At 46.0% G+C, this 18,863-nt stretch overlaps 2 protein-coding genes across 6 annotated transcripts in view; one reads left to right on the plus strand and one right to left on the minus strand.

Moving 5' to 3' along the window:
- Positions 1 to 9,437, minus strand: part of LYAR (Ly1 antibody reactive) — a 71,477-nt gene extending 62,040 nt beyond the window's left edge. Inside the window, exon 1 of the mRNA XM_063923273.1 lies at positions 9,331 to 9,437. The gene's annotated coding sequence lies outside the window, so the exon portion shown is untranslated. The remainder of the gene's footprint in view (positions 1 to 9,330) is intronic.
- The window catches only part of ZBTB49 (zinc finger and BTB domain containing 49), a 50,225-nt gene continuing 40,779 nt past the window's right edge, over positions 9,418 to 18,863 (plus strand). Inside the window, exons 1-4 of one of the 5 annotated variants that reach the window (XM_063923235.1) lie at positions 9,418 to 9,539; positions 11,083 to 11,301; positions 17,264 to 17,367; positions 17,591 to 17,764. In XM_063923235.1, coding sequence (XP_063779305.1) covers positions 17,613 to 17,764 — 152 coding nt within the window. In that variant the 5' untranslated portion in view covers positions 9,418 to 9,539; positions 11,083 to 11,301; positions 17,264 to 17,367; positions 17,591 to 17,612. Of the gene's footprint in view, positions 9,540 to 9,579; positions 9,973 to 10,802; positions 10,971 to 11,082; positions 11,302 to 17,263; positions 17,368 to 17,590; positions 17,765 to 18,863 lie in introns of those variants that run through there. The other 4 variants (XM_063923218.1, XM_063923243.1, XM_063923250.1 and 1 more) reach the window with 4 other exon arrangements.

An 18,863-nucleotide genomic window follows, 5' to 3' on the forward strand; every position in this document is an offset into this window, starting at 1 on the left:
GAAGGAGGCCCCGGAGCTATTCAATTTTGCACGCTGCTAAGTCAGAGGATGCTGGTACTCACGGACTAAACAGTGTTTAGTCGCGAGAATGGTCATTCTCCGACTAAAGTGTCTCGCCACGCTAGGGCACAAACAGCATGGCAGACCTAGTTTTATCGGATTTCTTCTCGCACCCCCGGAGGGGTGAGAGAAGAATCCTTTAGTCGAGCATAACATTGCGCTGAATTAAATAGCTCCAGGAGCTCCCTCCAGGCGCTTTTAACAGTGCACTGAATTGAATCGAGCCCATAGATTTTACTGAGATGTCACTGGACACACAGATTTGGTCACTGCACCCCCACATACTCATCACACATAAGCATACAATTTTACTATTTCCAAACTGCAATAAAGAGAAAAAGAAATCTAAGGTTGAAATTCTGACTAGCCCTAAACTGGCTCCCCCTTCTCCTTCAGAATCCAATTCAAGCTTCTCACACTCACTCACAAAGCGCTCTCCCATTTACTTACTGTATCTGACCTTCTCTCCCTTTACACTCCCTTCCTGCCTTCTTCACTGCTCAAATACACGCAGTCTTTCCTGCCAACTGATTACTTCCTCCCATTCCTGCCTCCAAGACTTTGGCTGAGGTGCTCCCTACCTCTGGAATTCTCTACCTCTCCACAAAACTTCAAACGGGCTCTCAAGACCTACTTCTTCCTCAAACCCTGCCATCTCTCATCCTGAACTTCTGTCCACGCTCACTGTCTACCCCTTCTACGTCACCCATGTCTGTATGCCCTTCCCTTTTAGAATGTTAGCCCTCGCGAGCCAAACCAACTCTTCTATCAACTCTCTTCTGCTTATATCAGTATAATGACTGCTGATGCAGATATGTTTATATACAATGTACTGGTCCTACATTGCCTTGTACTGTAAGTCAGTGTTTTCTTGTTTTGCTCATTTTTTGTACGGTACTTTGTTAGGTGCTGCGGAACCATTGTGGCACCATATAAAGTATAATAATGTTGCCTTAACTTGACATCTAAATTCCCACAACACAATATATATTTAAATCCATAGGCGAACCCTTAGACCAGGCTTTTTCAACCAGTGTGCCGTGGCACACTAGTGTGCCGCGAACAGTTGCAAGGTGTGCCGTGGAGCCAGAGCAGCTTCCTGCACCTTCAGAGTTAACTGTTGGCCCAGGCTCTTCTTAGAGGATCAGTTGTGCTCCAGCTGTGACCTATGCCTTGAAGACACGGCGGTGTGATATCATAGGTCACGGCCGCTGTGTCTCACCACCCAGCCAGCCTACCCGCCTGAATACACACATCTTCCAGTTCCTGCCTCCATACACAGCTTTCCTTGCCCACCCACATCCACACCTGCCTGACCGTCCGCTGCTCAGTATTCGCAGCACTCCACTATGAACCCCCGCCACTGAGGTACAAGGAGGAGGAAAGCTGACAGGAAGGGGCTAATATTTGTTATTTTTCTCCTGTGGGGAATAATAGGATATATGTGTGCAGAAATGTGATTGCTTTATGTGCGAGCAACATGATTTATGTGGGGAGCAATGTGATTATTTTTTCTGTGTAGGCCAATGTATGTATGGATTTTTTTTTACTGTGAGGGCCAATGTGTTGTTTTGGGGGGGGTTTTCTGTGGGGAACTGATGGTGTGCCTTGGCAATTTTAAAATATTGTTCGGTGTGCCGCGAGTAAAAAAAGGTTGAAAATCACTGCCTTAGACAATGGTTAGAATGTGACTCATAAGACAACTTAACTGGCAATAGCATATTGGGCACTGACATGTGCGAGTTCACCATACCATATAATACATTTCTATCAAACAGGGTTTGACCACCACATCCCTTAAGCATGGGCCACACGTAGCGTTTTCGTCTGACCCATTTTGCAAGACCTTGGTCCGGCAAAAACACGCTATGTAGATTTACACATAGCCTTCTTGCCGGATGCCGCAGAACGGTATCCAGCCAGTGCAACGACCAGATTTCAAGGAGAACACAGTGCGGCTGGGGGGGGATTGTAATATAGTGCAGCAGACATATCTGCCAGGACCCAGTGGTCTATTAGTTTCACCGGCAGTCTACAGCGATGACACTAGACCAGTTTACAGACACTGGGCAAACAGCTGATATGCAGTTACTAAACTCCACAGGTGTTATTCTGCTTCACTCTCTGCTGCTCTCCTCGTAGGGTTTATATAAGACTGCATACAGCGGAGTATACGCCTAGTGCCTGTAAATTCAGGAAAGCCTGATAAAAGATGAAGCATATGTTTGGAATGACAGCACTAGGAAGGATATTTAGATATTTTCATTGCCCTAACGTAATGTGCTGGAGGAGGAGTTGTGTAATAAAGAGAACATAGGGGCCCTTTAACAGCTATACTTATTACCAGTGGCAGATTTAGTTTGCCAGCGACGGGCTACTGTGACGAGAATGACATTTTCACCTGGCAGGGACCTGGTGATACCTGGAAGCCTTTGCTGAAGCCGGAAAGGCACTGTCAGCTATGGGGACTGTATCGCTATCTATACATAGGGTAAGCTAAGCTTTTTGTTAACTACCGAAAGGAGGACATAACCAATTTAGCAAGTGTTTAAGGGGTTATAGCTCATTGTTAAATAGGGCCTATAGTCTGGGGTAGAGATGGTCAGGATCAATATACTACATTAGCACTGCACAGTGCACACCCACCACATAACATCACCTGTGTCAGGGATCAACTGGGGCGATGAAGCAGCACTGGCATGTCACTGTGCGCATAAGGGGCCACAGCACATCATCATGGGGCATGCCATAAGTCAGGGGAGCCTGGCCTCATGGCATGTCCCCATCTATCTGAATACTGGGTGTGTGGGAGGAACAGAGGGCCAGGAGGCTGCGCTGCTAGGCCATACACGCTCTCTGTGTCTCTGGACCGGCCCATCCAGACATCATTTGCCAGAAGTGCCATATGCCCAGTCCGACCCTGGCCTGTGTCCACCCAAGGCAACACTTTGCAGTAAAGTCTGCATGAGTGGGGACCCTTTACCCACTAATGTCCTAATAAGCTGGCCAAGGCAGAGGAATACATGAGCAGGTAGGTGAGCCGTCTACTCATGCAGTGACAGAGGGTTACAAAACAATGAACAATGTATACAGAACAGCACAGATTAATACTGTGCAAGTTGAGACTCTGGGTCAAATCTTTAAACCAAAACAAAAAATAAGAATTTACTTACCGATAATTCTATTTCTCATAGTCCGTAGTGGATGCTGGGACTCCGTCAGGACCATGGGGAATAGCGGGCTCCGCAGGAGACAGGGCACATCTAAAAAAGCTTTTAGGTCACATGGTGCGTACTGGCTCCTCCCCCTATGACCCTCCTCCAAGCCTCAGTTAGGTACTGTGCCCGGACGAGCGTACACAATAAGGAAGGATCTTGAATCCCGGGTAAGACTCATACCAGCCACACCAATCACACCGTACAACTTGTGATCTGAACCCAGTTAACAGTATGATAACACAAACGAAGTAGCCTCTGAACAGATGGCTCACAACAACAGTAATAACCCGATTTTTGTAACAATAACTATGTACAAGCATTGCAGACAATCCGCACTTGGGATGGGCGCCCAGCATCCACTACGGACTATGAGAAATAGAATTATCGGTAAGTAAATTCTTATTTTCTCTAACGTCCTAGTGGATGCTGGGACTCCGTCAGGACCATGGGGATTATACCAAAGCTCCCAAACGGGCGGGAGAGTGCGGATGACTCTGCAGCACCGAATGAGAGAACTCCAGGTCCTCTTTAGCCAGAGTATCAAATTTGTAAAATTTTACAAACGTGTTCTCCCCTGACCACGTAGCTGCTCGGCAAAGTTGTAATGCCGAGACTCCTCGGGCAGCCGCCCAGGATGAGCCCACTTTCCTTGTGGAATGGGCCTTTACAGATTTAGGCTGTGGCAGGCCTGCCACAGAATGTGCAAGTTGGATTGTACTACATATCCAACGTGCAATCGTCTGTTTAGACGCAGGAGCACCCAACTTGTTGGGTGCATACAATGTAAACAACGAGTCAGATTTTCTGACTCCAGCTGTCCTTGAAATATATATTTTTAATGCTCTGACAACGTCCAGTAACTTGGAGTCCTCCAAGTCGCTAGTAGCCGCAGGCACCACAATAGGCTGGTTCAAGTGAAATGCCGAAACCACCTTAGGGAGAAATTGAGGACGTGTCCTCAATTCTGCCCTGTCCGAATGGAATATCAGATATGGGCTTTTGTATGACAAAGCTGCCAACTCCGAAACTCTCCTGGCTGAAGCCAGGGCCAACAGCATGGTTACCTTCCATGTAAGGTATTTTAAATCTACCGATTTTAAAGGCTCAAACCAATGAGATTTGAGAAAATTTAGAACCACGTTCAAATCCCACGGTGCCACTGGAGGCACTATTGGGGGTTGTATATGTAGTACACCTTTGACAAAAGTTTGTACTTCAGGCACTGACGCCAATTCCTTCTGGAAGAAAATTGATAAGGCCGAAATTTGAACTTTAATGGACCCCAATTTGAGGCCCATAGACAATCCTGCTTGCAGGAAATGTAAGAATCGACCCAATTGAAATTCTTCCGTTGGAGCCTTCTTGGCCTCACACCACGCAACATATTTTCTCCAAATGCGGTGATAATGTTGTGCGGTCACTTCTTTCCTGGCTTTAATTAAAGTAGGAATAACTTCCTCAGGAATGCCCTTCTCTTTTAGAATCCGGCGTTCAACCGCCATGCCGTCAAACGCAGCCGCGGTAAGTCTTGGAACATACAAGGTCCCTGCTGAAGCAGATCCCTTCTTAGAGGTAGAGGCCACGGATCCTCCGTGAGCATCTCTTGAAGTTCCGGATACCAAGTTCTTCTTGGCCAGTCCGGAGCTACCAGTATTGTTCTTACTCCTCTTTTCCGTATAATTCTCAGTACCTTTGGTATGAGAGGCAGAGGAGGGAACACATACACTGACTGGTACACCCACGGTGTTACCAGAGCGTCCACAGCTATTGCCTGAGGGTCTCTTGACCTGGCGCAATACCTGTCCAATTTTTTGTTGAGGCGAGACGCCATCATGTCCACCTTTGGTTTTTCCCAACGGTTCACAATCATGTGGAAAACTTCTGGATGAAGTCCCCACTCTCCCGGGTGAAGGTCGTGTCTGCTGAGGAAATCTGCTTCCCAGTTGTCCACTCCCGGGATGAACACTGCTGACAGTGCTACGACATGATTCTCCGCCCAGCGCAGAATCCTTGCAGCTTCTGCCATTGCACTCCTGCTTCTCGTGCCGCCTTGTCGGTTTACGTGGGCGACTGCCGTGATGTTGTCGGACTGGATCAACACCGGCTGACCCTGAAGCAGCGATTTTGCCAGGCTTAGAGCATTGTAGATCGCTCTTAGCTCCAGTATATTTATGTGAAGAGACGTCTCCAGGTTTGACCACACGCCCTGGAAGTTTCTTCCCTTTGTGACTGCTCCCCAACCTCGTAGGCTGGCATCCGTAGTCACCAGGACCCAGTCCTGTATGCCGAATCTGCGGCCCACTAACAGATGGGCAGTCTGCAACCACCACAGGAGAGACAACCTTGTTCTCGGTGACAGTGTTATCCGCTGATGCATGTGCAGATGCGATCCGGACCATTTGTCCAGCAGATCCCACTGAAATGTTCGTGCATGGAATCTGCCGAATGGAATCGCTTCGTACGAAGCCACCATCTTTCCCAGGACTCTTGTGCATTGATGTACTGACACAGTTCCTGGTTTTAGGAGGTTCTTGACAAGTTCGGATAACTCCCTTGCTTTCTCTTCCGGGAGAAATACCTTTTTCTGAACCGTGTCCAGAATCATGCCCAGGAACAGCAGATGTGTTGTCGGGGTCAATTGAGATTTTGGAAGATTTAGAATCCACCCGTGTTGCTGAAGCACTACTTGTGTTAGCGCTACACCGACTTCCAGCTGTTCTCTGGACTTTGCCCTTATCAGGAGATCGTCCAAGTAAGGGATAATTAATACGCCTTTTCTTCGAAGAAGAACCATCATTTCGGTCATTACCTTGGTAAAGACCCGAGGGGCCGTGGACAACCCAAACGGCAGCGTTTGAAACTGATAATGACAGTCTTGTATCACGAACCTGAGATACCCTTGGTGTGAGGGGTAAATCGGGACATGTAGATAAGCATCTTTTATGTCCAAGGACACCATGAAGTCTCCTTCTTCCAGATTCGCTATCACTGCTCTGAGTGACTCCATCTTGAACTTGAATTTCTTTATGTACAGGTTCAAGGATTTCAGATTTAGAATAGGCCTTACCGAACCGTCCGGTTTCGGTACCACAAATAGTGTGGAATAATACCCCTTTCCCTGTTGTAGGAGGGGTACCTTGACTATCACCTGCTGAGAATACAGCTTGTGAATGGCTTCCAAAACCGACGTCCTTTCTGAGGGAGACGTTGGTAAAGCAGACTTTAGGAACCGGCGAGGGGGAGACCTTTCGAACTCCAGCATGTAACCCTGAGATACTATCTGCAGGACCCACGGGTCCACTTGTGAGTGAACCCATTGATTGCTGAAAATCTTGAGTCGACCCCCCACCGTTCCTGAGTCCGCTTGTAAAGCCCCAGCGTCATGCTGATGGCTTTGTAGAAGCCGGGGCGGGCTTCTGTTCCTGGGCAGGGGCTGCTTGCTGCCCTTTCTTACCCTTTCCTCTGCCTCGCGGCAGATAAGACTGTCCTTTTGGTCGCTTTTTATAGGAGCGAAAGGACTGCGGCTGAAAAGACGGTGTCTTTTTCTGTTGGGAGGGGGTCTGAGGTAAAAAAGTGGATTTGCCGGCAGTTGCCGTGGCCACCAGGTCCGAAAGACCGACCCCAAACAATTCCTCTCCTTTATATGGCAATACTTCCATATGCCTCTTGGAATCCGCATCACCTGACCACTGTCGCGTCCATAAACTTCTTCTGGCAGATATGGACATCGCGCTTACTCTTGATGCTAGAGTACAAACATCCCTCTGAGCATCTCGCATATAAAGGAAAGCATCCTTTAATTGCTCTAGAGTCAATAAAATACTGTCCCTATCCAGGGTATCAATATTTTCAGTCAGAGAATCCAACCACACTACCCCAGCACTGCACATCCAGGCTGAGGCTATTGCCGGTCGCAGTATAACACCAGTATGTGTGTATATACTCTTCAGTGTAGTTTCCAGCCTCCTATCTGCTGGATCCTTGAGGGCGGCCGTATCAGGAGACGGCAACGCCACTTGCTTTGATAAACGTGTGAGCGCCTTATCCACCCTAGGGGGTGTTTCCCAGCGCGCCCTAACCTCTGGTGGGAAAGGGTATAATGCCAATAACTTCTTGGAAATTAGCAGTTTTCTATCGGGGTTAACCCACGCTTCATCACACACGTCATTCAATTCCTCTGATTCTGGAAAAAATACAGGTAGTTTTTTCACCCCCCACATAATACCCCTTTTTGAGGTACCAGCAGTATCAGAGATCTGCAAAGCCTCCTTCATTGCCGTGATCATATAACGTGTGGCCCTATTGGAAAATACGTTTGTTTCTTCACCGTCGACACTAGATTCATCTGTGTCGGTACCCGTGTCGACTGACTGAGGTAAAGGACGTTTTACAGCCCCTGACGGTGTCTGAGACGCCTGAACCGGTACTAACTGGTTTGCCGGGCGTCTTATTTCGTCAACTGACTTTTGTAATGTGCTGACATTATCACGTAATTCCATAACTAAAGCCATCCATTCCGGTGTCGACTCCCTAGGGGGTGACATTACCATCATCGGCAATTGCTCTGCCTCCACACCAACATCGTCCTCATACATGTCGACACACACGTACCGACACACAGCAGCCACACAGGGAATGCTCTAATCGAAGACAGGACCCCCTAGCCCTTTGGGGAGACAGAGGGAGAGTTTGCCAGCACACACCAAAAGCGCTATAAATGTATATAAACAACCCTAGAAGGTGTTGTTTACTATATATGCGCTCTTAATATATAAATATCGCCAATTTATGCCCCCCTTCTCTTTGTTACCCTGTTTCTGTAGTGCAGTGCAGGGGAGAGACCTGGGAGCCTTCCTCACCAGCGGAGCTGAGCAGGAAAATGGCGCTGAGTGCTGAGGAGAATAAGCTCCGCCCCTTTTTCGGCGGGCTTTTCCCCGGTTTTTAAGAAACTGGCCTGGGTTAAAATACATACATATAGCCTTAATGGCTATATGTGATGTATTTATTTTGCCACTAAAGGTAATTATATTGCTGCCCAGGGCGCCCCCAGCAGCGCCCTGCACCCTCCGTGACTGAGTCAGTGAGCCGTGTGACAACAATGGCGCACAGCTGCCGTGCTGTGCGCTACCTTCAAGAAGACTGAGGAGTCTTCTGCCGCCTGCTTTCCGGACCTCCGTTCTGCCGTCTCTTCAGCGTCTGTAAGGGGGATCGGCGGCGCGGCTCCGGGACGAACCCCAGGCTGACCTGTGTTCCGACTCCCTCTGGAGCTAAGTGTCCAGTAGCCTAAGACTCCAATCCATCCTGCACGCAGGTGAGTTGGAAATCTCTCCCCTAAGTCCCTCGTTGCAGTGATCCTGTTGCCAGCAGGAATCACTGAGATTGAAACCTAAAAAAAAACTTTTCTAAACAGCTCTTTAGGAGAGCCACCTAGATTGCACCCTCTCGGACGGGCACAAAAACCTAACTGAGGCTTGGAGGAGGGTCATAGGGGGAGGAGCCAGTACGCACCATGTGACCTAAAAGCTTTTTTAGATGTGCCCTGTCTCCTGCGGAGCCCGCTATTCCCCATGGTCCTGACGGAGTCCCAGCATCCACTAGGACGTTAGAGAAAAAGCGGTGTCCCTGCAGATCAGTAACCAGCTGCTCTTTACCCAAGCTGAGAGTAGGAGCCACTATTATTCTTGAAGTTGCAGCATTTTGTATTTGCCAACTGTGGTATTGTCCAATCCAGGCAATGCACAGGGATGGAGATCTTACTAAACTTTTGCTAATTTACCACGAGAGATCAGGACTTGCAAAATGAAAGTTGTCCCTGTGTCATCAGGGTGCACTGGAGTGTATTCCGGATGGAATGCAGCAAGAACAGACACTGCACTGAAGTCTGCAATCTCATTTCAGTATAGCATTACCACCAAGCAGCCTGTGGGCTACATAGTATATGAGCACCCAGGAGCATAGGCTATGGCACAGTAGCTACAGGCAGACCCCCAACACCCACTGCGTCAGCGTACATCACTATAATGTACAGGCTGCTGCACACCTCCATACTCACCTCCTGCACACCACGTGTCCTCCCCCTCTGCGCCAGCCAGGCAGTGTGGGCACTCCGTGTGTGCTGTGTGACGTCACTTCCTCCACCCCAGGCAGGCAGGCTTCGCTGTGAGGGCGGAAGTGACGACTCCGTCTGGCAAAAAGCACGTCGTTGAGAGATTAGGGGTTGTCACCGGTTGTCGGCGACACACAGGATGCGTAGAGTAGTGGGTAAGAGAACAATGGCTGCTGCCCTATAGATCCTGTACTGGATTAGTGTGTGTCTTGCGCAGTCATCTCCATAGAAGCCTGCCTCGGCCTGTATTGCAGGCTGTGTATCCTGGGACATAAGCTTTCTGGTTGTCAGTGTCCGCTGCAGCTACATAGGCAGCCCGTATGTGCTGGACTACAAGTACCAGCATGCCCTACCACCTTCTCTCTGAAAGGACATGCTGGGCCTTGTAGTTCCACAGCAGCTGGAGAACCCTCTTGCCCTGGTCTCTGTTTATGATCACACTGTGGGGTGTCCATAATGCAGCAGTTCAGTAGACACAAGCTAGGTCGCTACTAGATTATATTGTTTTATTTATTTATTAACAGTTTCTTATGTAGCGCAGCAAATTCCGCTGCACATTACAACTGGACACAAGACAAACAGTCAGAGGTAGGAGGGCCCTGCTCGCAAGCTTACAATGTATGGGAACCATATGCCTGCTTTCCGCTTACCAGGGGTCCCTCAGTTACTGCAATTGCAAGTGCGGATCAGCGGCCTCATCTGCAGAACCCATCCTGGCTGCATGCTGTAGCTCTGTCCCTGCTTCATAGTCATACACTTATAGTTCAGCAGTAGACGATGGTGAACCGGTCTGTGAAATTATATCAGATAAGAAACCTTGTGATCCCTTCCACTGGCCCAGTACTGAGCTGAGAAAGTGAGGTTCTCCGTTATTCAGGTTACATGGTTTGTGGAGAAATCTTACATGTAAATTATACAGGGGAAATTCGTATCTCAGGCCATAGCGCTGGTTTAACGAGAAAATACAAATTAGCTGTAGGATTGGCTCGTTGATGGTCATATAACATATCTGTTTATAACTTACGTTTCCAGATATCCTGCATTAGGGGCCTGACTTTGAGTCGCACTTAGCAGCATCTATTGTCAGTCGCCTGTCTGTAACTTTATGCAGATGATGCTACAAACACATTATGCTGTGTATATACGCTCGCCTGAAAGTGCAAGGCACCCACTTTTATCGTCCACACACGCTGTACTACCAGTTGGTGCATCCTTAATACACAACCATTGGTCGCATCATCAAACCTTGCCCAGATCTGTGGCAGGTGCAGTGTCATCGTCTGACTATGGTCTCCTTTGCTTGCAGCTGGGAGTCGGGGAACACAGCCACTTGTATTGCCACTCCCATAATACGCCCACTGAAAGGACCATTGCACTACTAGCCACTGCCCAGTCACTGTCCAGGGACGCCCATCGCCTTTCTGCCCCATTTCTGATACCGTGGTACTCGATGGCAGCAGGACCTTTGTGCGTACACTCTGTGTAACACTGGCGCAGTTGCACATAATTGCTGGACTACGTGTTCATCAGTATGGCGTGCAGCTCAGGCCCTAGGTGCCATCATTAATAACACCGATTGCTGTGAGGTGATTGGCATTTTCCCTTACGGCATAACTACATATCAGTGATACACTTGTTCATTTTATTACGGAATAGATTGTTAAACTCTTTCTTTTCTTTTTATACTTTTTATTTTAGAGACTAATTTGCAGACACAATTCAACAGACTTTAATACCTTACAGGTGATGGCAGATAACATTGGCAGGTGAGCCATGAATGGGACATTGCCTTGCTAGGCAGAACCAAAGTAAGCATGGTCTGTGCCAAGGGGAAGGGCACTCTGCGATTGCGCGTTCCATGGCAGCTGGAGATGAACTGCACCGAATGGTTTAACGTGCTGTAAGCCTGGTGGGCAGGTAATGTGCTGCAGCCTTCATGTTTTAGTTCATTCAAATGTTTGATGCTTTTAATGGGCACCTGTCTCATTCAGCCAGAGAGAGCCATTTTGTGGGTAGTCACCATGGGGGATATTCATCAAAGTGTGGAGAGAGATAAAGTACCAACCAACCAGCTTCTAACTGTCATTTTTTTCAAACACAGCCTGTGACGTGGCAAATAGAAGCTCATTGTTTAGTACTTTATTTCTCTCCAAGCTTTGGTAAATCTCCCCCATGGTACTGGGAATGCAGCCTATCAAACCTAGAACTAATATGATAAAATACAAGTTATTATTTCCTTGCAGTAGTTCTATCCAGCAAGCATTAGTGAGACTTCCCTAGCCCCAGCACTGATTTCCTCCATGTCTGTTTCTCCATGTATTTTTCAAAGACTTTCAGTCTACACCCAAAACTAAGGGGTCTGTTTACTAAGCCTTGTATGGAGATAAAGTACCAGCCAACCAGCTCCTAATACCCCTTTCAGACAGAAATGTCTGAAAGTCCCGGCAATTACCCAGCATTTCAGTGCCGGGTAGTTTTGCCGGGACCTGCCTGACCCCCCTTTCACACAGACGTGCAAATTACCGGGTCGAGAATTTCAACCCGGTAATTTGCAGATCAACACGTAAATTCCAGGGTCGAAGTCCCGGGAATTACAACACGGGTTGACCCTTTCACACAGAAAAAGGACCCGTGTGTTTCATGAAATTACCGGGTGGAACTGCTTTACCCGGTAATTTGATTTTCTGTCTGAAAGGGGTATTACTGTCATTTTTCAAACCCAGCCTGTGACATGGCAGTTAGACAGTGATTGGCTGGTACTTTATCTCCATCAACTTTATCTCCATCCAAGGCTTAGTAAATAGACCCCTAAATGTGGTTCTGTCCGAGTTGTTCTTTAATACCCCTTTCACACAGAAAATGAAATTACTGGGTGAAGCAATTCTACCCTATAATTTCATTATAAACATGGGTCCTTTTTCTGTGTGAAAGGGAATTGACTAGGGTTGGAGACCTGGGTTGACCCTTTAACACAGACAAAATACCCGTTTTGATCCACAAATTTCCGGGTCGAAATTCTTGACCTGGTAATTGGCTTCTCTGTGTGAAAGGGGGGTTAAGACAGAGATCGGCAAAACGACCCAGCACTGAAGGTATAAATGGTTAATTGCTGAACAAGGCAAACTCTCCCTGCACAACTTTTTATTTCTTGAGGTGAATGAGTGCGAATACATTGCTTCACAGTCTCACATGTGATCACAAACGTATCATTGTGGAAGGTAGAGAATTTCCAGAACTTATTATTTTCTAGGTTGAAATTACTTGCTCTATTGACTGGTATGTGAGCCTATTCAGTCTGTTTTGTGACTGGGATCTCTGTTTGTTTAATTAAACGGAACTTTCCTTTTCGTCGTTCTTACGTCTCCTTCTGTACTGAATTGTTTTGCAGTCACTTATTGTTGAATATTAGATGGTTGTGTTAAGGTATGCGCAAATCTATATGCTATTAATCAGTTACAGTCCTATTACTTTATGCTGTTTTTAGTTTCGCTAGTGTAGCGTAACGTACTTGATCACTATAATTTCTACCAGTCATAATGTTTCTGTTCATGTCGCTTTTGATTTGGGTCTTCTTAGAGAGTTTGAACACCAAAAAAATCTACCCATTGTTCTAAGTACAGTGAGTACAATATACAAACGTCATTCCAGTTATAATATGGCTAAAAGATCAAAATGTTGAGTTATTCTTTACTGGTTAAAGTACACCCAACTCTCTTGTTTTCTGATGCTGTGAATGTTCCCTATTAGATCAGCGGTTCACAACCTTTTTTCTCTCCCGTACCCCTTGATTAGGCTTTTCATTTCTGAGTACCCCCTCGCCTCATAAATCCCACCCATGCATCCGTCCTCGCCAGAAAAGTTTGTTTTTGTTAGGTAGTAATGTTCTTAGGTTAGCTAAATAATCAAACGACTCTTTAATGGCATTTATAGGCTTTTAATTTTGATTTTTTTTTTACAATTGTTTTTTCACCAACTCGTTCCACCCCATTCCCACCTCAGCTCAGCTCCCCTTCCCAATGTGTCCCTTCTGCTGCTGTTAGCTGCACCTGGCGGGTGGCCTGCGTAGGTTTAACGGAGGTTTAGGGGGCCAGGGGGGGACCGGTGCGTGGGTATCGCACCCAGATCCCCACCCACACCCCAGTGACTCTCAGCCTCGGCGCAAGGTTCCGGGCTGTAGCTGCTGCATATGATTGTTGCAGCGGGCGCCGGCTTCTCAGATGTGCTGAGGCATGTGTAGGGTAGGCGATCATCTATTATCTGGCCTTAATTTAAAAAAAAAAAAAAATTAATCCACTGGGATCGGTTTAGGACAGCTTGCTTGGCATCATCAATGGGGAAGTGCAGTGATTGAAAGTCTTGTGCAGTCTGCTTGGTGGTTTCTGTGATGAAGGAACCGTAACCCCCAGATGTAACCAATGGCAGGCCGAGTAATGAGAGGAGTAATAACTTGCCTCCAATTCCTGTGGCTATAAGGGAGATGTAGCTGTCATTTTAAATTTTAATTTAAATTTTTTTTTTTTTTTAGCGAGGTCTTAAATGTTATTAGTTATCTGACATGTTTCAGTTATTGAGGACATTAGCAAATCTTCCTGCTCTTCATGCAACCTGGACTTCCACCTGCTGTGTGATACTACTGCAGTACATATTCACCTCACACGTTTAGGGTTTTCATGTCTGTGTTTAGGAGCGGTACAGTGGTCCCTAAATGGAACTGCATAGACTGTACAAAGGTTCAAGATTTTCAGGAGAACTTACAGTAGATTAAACAAGCAATAATAGCGAGCTGAACAACGATGATGATGAACAGCAGAGGTCGGTTTGAGATGTAGCAAAGCTTTGAGATTGATAAAAGTGGAGTAAGTACTAACCAATCAACTTCTGTCTTTTTACAGGCTGTGTTTGAAAAATAAAAGGAGCTGATTGGTTGGTGCGTTTATCTCTCTCCAGGCTTTCATACATTTCTCCCATAGGTATTAGTCTTCCTGCTGTTACACAAATTCTCAGTTGTGTTTACCAACGTCCCTTAGTTCATTCTAGCTGTTCTGTCTGTCCACCCAGTTCTTCTACAACATCCCAGCCAATGGCACCAGTTTTAGCAGCTATAATGGTGCACCTAGCTGTACTGTTCAACCTCTGTTACCTTGGAGCAATGCTCTGTGTGATTGCAAAACCATGGCCCTCATTCCGAGTTGTTCGCTCGCAAGTGAATTTTAGCAGATTTGCTCATGCTAAGCCGCCGCCTACTGGGAGTGAATCTTAGCATCTTAAAATTGCGAACGATGTATTCGCAATATTGCGATTACACACCTCGTAGCAGTTTCTGAGTAGCTTCAGACTTACTCGGCATCTGCGATCAGTTCAGTGCTTGTCGTTCCTGGTTTGACGTCACAAACACACCCAGCGTTCGCCCAGACACTCCTCCGTTTCTCCGGCCACTCCTGCGTTTTTTCCGGAAACGGTAGCGTTTTTTCCCACACGCCCATAAAACGGCCTGTTTCCGCCCAGTAACACCCATTTCCTGTCAATCACATTACGATCGCCAGAACGATGAAAAAGCCGTGAGTAAAATTCCTAACTGCATAGCAAATTTACTTGGCGCAGTCGCAGTGCGAACATTGCGCATGCGCATTAAGCGGAAAATCGCTGCGATGCGAAGATTTTTACAGAGCGAACAACTCGGAATGAGGGCCCATATTCCACATTGTAAGGCATCTTTCTGTCATTAGAAGCCAATACATTACTCCTGTTAAGCTCATGTCATGCTGTTCAGAAGACATGTATGAAAACAGGTCATACAGTCACCCCAGAGTTCCCTTATTACGGCATTGCAGACATTAGTATAGATAAACAGAATAGGATTTAACTGGCAAATGCTCTTAATATTAGGTATACTAAAGCAGGGTGTTATAAATTGTTCCTCCCTAGTCTAGCTACAGTTATTTTCAGGGATCTTTCCATAATATAACATCATAATTATGGAAAACCATAAGTTCTAAGAGTTCATAATTTATTTCATAGCTCTTTTAGCCAGTGTAAACAGTGGCCTGCAGTATCTAATACATCCACTAGAGGTCTCAAAGTATCATAAATTTAACAACAATGGTGGTCATTCCGAGTTGATCGCAGCCAGCAACTTTTAGCTGCTGCTGCGATCAATAGTCCACGCCTATGGGGGAGCGTATTGTAGTTTAGCAGGGCTGCGATCGCTTGTGCAGTCCTGCCTTGCTAAAAAAAATTTCATGCAGGAGTAGCCCTGGACATACTTACCCTGTGCGATGGATCCAGCGATGATGGGCTCGGCTTTGACGTCACTCCTCCGCCCTCCGTTGTCCTGGACACGCCTGCGTTTTACTCACCACTCCCCGAAAACACTCCAACGGTCCGGAGCCGCCCATCCACGCCTCCTTCCTGTCAATCTTCTTAGCAGTCGCCGCTACGACCGCTTCCGTCGGAAGCCGTGACGTAACCCGGCGACCCCTGTCGCCGGGCAACGTCGCGCATGCGCACAGCGCCCGCCGCGCATGCGCATTCCGCACCTGTTCGTACCGCAGCAAAAAAAATGCTGCGTGCGAACGGGTCGTATCAGCCTGGTTTCTATTATGAAAGAAGAAATCTTTATCTTGTACAGTTGTATACAAAAGTTTAGGCACCTATGGTCACGTTGCATGTTTCACCAAATCACTAAACATGTCATGATCTGCACATTTTAATGCACTATTGCTATTTATTTGGTTATGCCACAACCATGGGCAACTTTAAGTAACTGAATGAGGATTTGTATGGAACTATTGTCTTCCCTTCGTACTGCCTTATTGCAAAGGTCATTATCTGAAGTCCCTGTGGCAGGCTATAAGAAGAAGCTTGGTGATTATCCCACCCCACCCCCCTTTTTCTTTCCCTTTTCTTTCCTTTTCTTTCTTCTATTAATGCTTTATAGTTATGCACAGGTCACTACAAACACAATGACACGGCTTATATGATGTAGTGAGCAGTGAGGCTTTGGAATCCCACTTTGTGCTCTGTTCTCACTATGGTATCCTCTCCCCCTTTGCTTTCACATGACATGCTGAGAGCTGCAAACCTGCTTCTGGGTAGCAGACTTAGGGGTCTATTTACTAAGCCTTGGATGGAGATAAAGTCGCTGGAGATAAAGTACCAGTAAATCGGCTTTTAACTGTCATTTTTCAAACCCAGCCTGTGACATGGCAGTTAGGAGCCGATTGGCTGGTACTTTATCTCCAGCGACCCCTAACTGTTGTAAACAAAAAGTCACCACTGGGTCCTGAAGCGCTTTGGGAACCAGTAGTGACTTTTTGTTTACTGTTTCAACTATTGGGTGTTAGGAGACACCAATCATTCATTGGGACCTTAAGCAGCTTGAGGGCGCATTTTCTTACCATTTCTGTATAATAGCCGACTGACTGTGTCTGTGCCCAGCAGCCATAGTGGTTTTCCCTCCAGAAAGATTTTGAAAAAGAAGATAATGATTTGTAGGACAATAGCGAAGAAAATAATAACAACAATGAACATGCCATTTAAAGACTACAAAAAAAAAGGGAAACAGTGGGATTACTTACAAGACTATACAGTCGTATGCAAAAGTTTTGCCACTCCTGGTCAAATTGGTGTAGCCAAAAAGTACAGATTTGCTTAATCGGTCAATTAAAACAGTAATCCTATTTTATATAGTTTTTATATTTTTAATGTGTTGAAATTGGAAAGATTTTTTCATGAGAAAGATAATCGGTGTTTAAGGGTTACTCCACATTTAATCTTTACATCTTAACTAACACTTTTCCCAACAGAGCCCGCCATTACCTTTTTTTCCTGCCCACTGTAACTGATGATCTTTTTATTTATACTCCTGCCCTATACACAGTGAGAGCTTCTGTAACCCTGCTGGAGGGCGCAGATTTGCCCCACGTTGTTTTCGGAGAGGTTATAGAAGACCATTGCCGTGCAAGAGCTGAGCTTTCTCAGAACGTGAGACTTTTATTATACGTATCAGTAACTTGTCTGTTTATATTGAATGCAATTGTACTTTAGGTTTAGTGGCCTATTTAATAGTGGTTTGAAATGCCTATATAATGCGTGAGTCTTGGATGCAAAATTATCTGCGATGTCCTCTTGTAAATCACAATTTCACGCTGGGAGAAGTTTGGGTGCATTATAATGCACTGTTGCTGATTATCTATTTCCTTTCTAGAGCTTTGAAATGATCATCCAGAATGGACCGCTCTGCAAGTCACAGTTGTCACCTTCTTCAGCAGCTTCATGAGCAACGTATCCAAGGGCTGCTTTGCGATTGCATGCTGGTGGTCAAAGGAGTCTGCTTTAAAGCACACAAGAATGTGCTGGCTGCTTTCAGCCAATACTTCCGGTAAGGCGTAGTCTGACATTAGTTTCTGTGTATGCAGAGTTATGGGTACTCTATACAAAGATAGCATTCTGCCCATTAGTCAGTCTGAGCAGGGAAACTCTTTTTAATTTTTTTATTTAAATATTATTACTGTAATGTGCTTTGCTATATACCTCTCTGCACACAAGTTACTCCATGGCACATAGCAACCTTGAGTGTCGGAACTTATAATGAAGAATAGCAGTTTACAGATCTTTAATAATCCGTGCAAAACTAGGGGATTATGTTTTAAAAATATCCCAGGAGCAGCACCCGTTATAGGGGGATGCGGTCAATTTACCTACAATCAAAATCCCGACAACCATTGACCGAGTTTTTCATGATTTTTTTTTTTTTAATTGAAACGACTTGTTCATACTTTACCACCCCAGTGGACCTGGAATATAACCGTGCCGAAGCATGGCGAGCGCAGCGACCCATGCGAGTGGACGCGGTACACGTATACGGTGTCCATGGCAACCTGTGTCGACATACAAAAACACAATAAAAAACTTGTGTCGACTTTTTGACCTGTCGACATTGTAAATGTCAGTATTTTGACCTTGACTGCATTTTAAATATCAGGATTTTGACCTTGTCTGGATTTTGACCGTCGGTCAATTGTTGTTGGTATTTTGACCGTCGGGATTTTGATTGTAGGTATTTCATACTGATCCCGTTATAGGGGCTAGGTCATATTCTCTTCTGAGACGGAAACAGCAGATGGGCTCTGGAACCATTCTGGGGCCCCTGGTGGTTTTCTGTTTTTGCTTTTTGTTGTTTTGGGGTCTTTTTTCCAAACCTAAGATATCTCATAACCGCTTGCCTGGGGCTTTTCATTGACCACCCAGAAAATGTGTGAGTGTGGTGGTAGGTTCTGCTCTTTCTCAGAGAAGAGGGTCCACAAGGATAATGCCATCCAGTAAAACATTTGTTGCTTTGAAAGTTGGAAATGGTCCGACCCATTCTTTCATTTTTGTAGTAGTTGGACAATCTGAATATTTCCTGTTGAGTACTTCTTTTTTTTTTTTAATCAATAGAAAGTCTTTCTTCTCACATAGAAGAGACTTCATCATGCTCT

This window comes from Pseudophryne corroboree, chromosome 1 (genome assembly GCF_028390025.1).
Source record: "Pseudophryne corroboree isolate aPseCor3 chromosome 1, aPseCor3.hap2, whole genome shotgun sequence".
Taxonomy (NCBI): Eukaryota; Metazoa; Chordata; class Amphibia; order Anura; family Myobatrachidae; genus Pseudophryne; species Pseudophryne corroboree.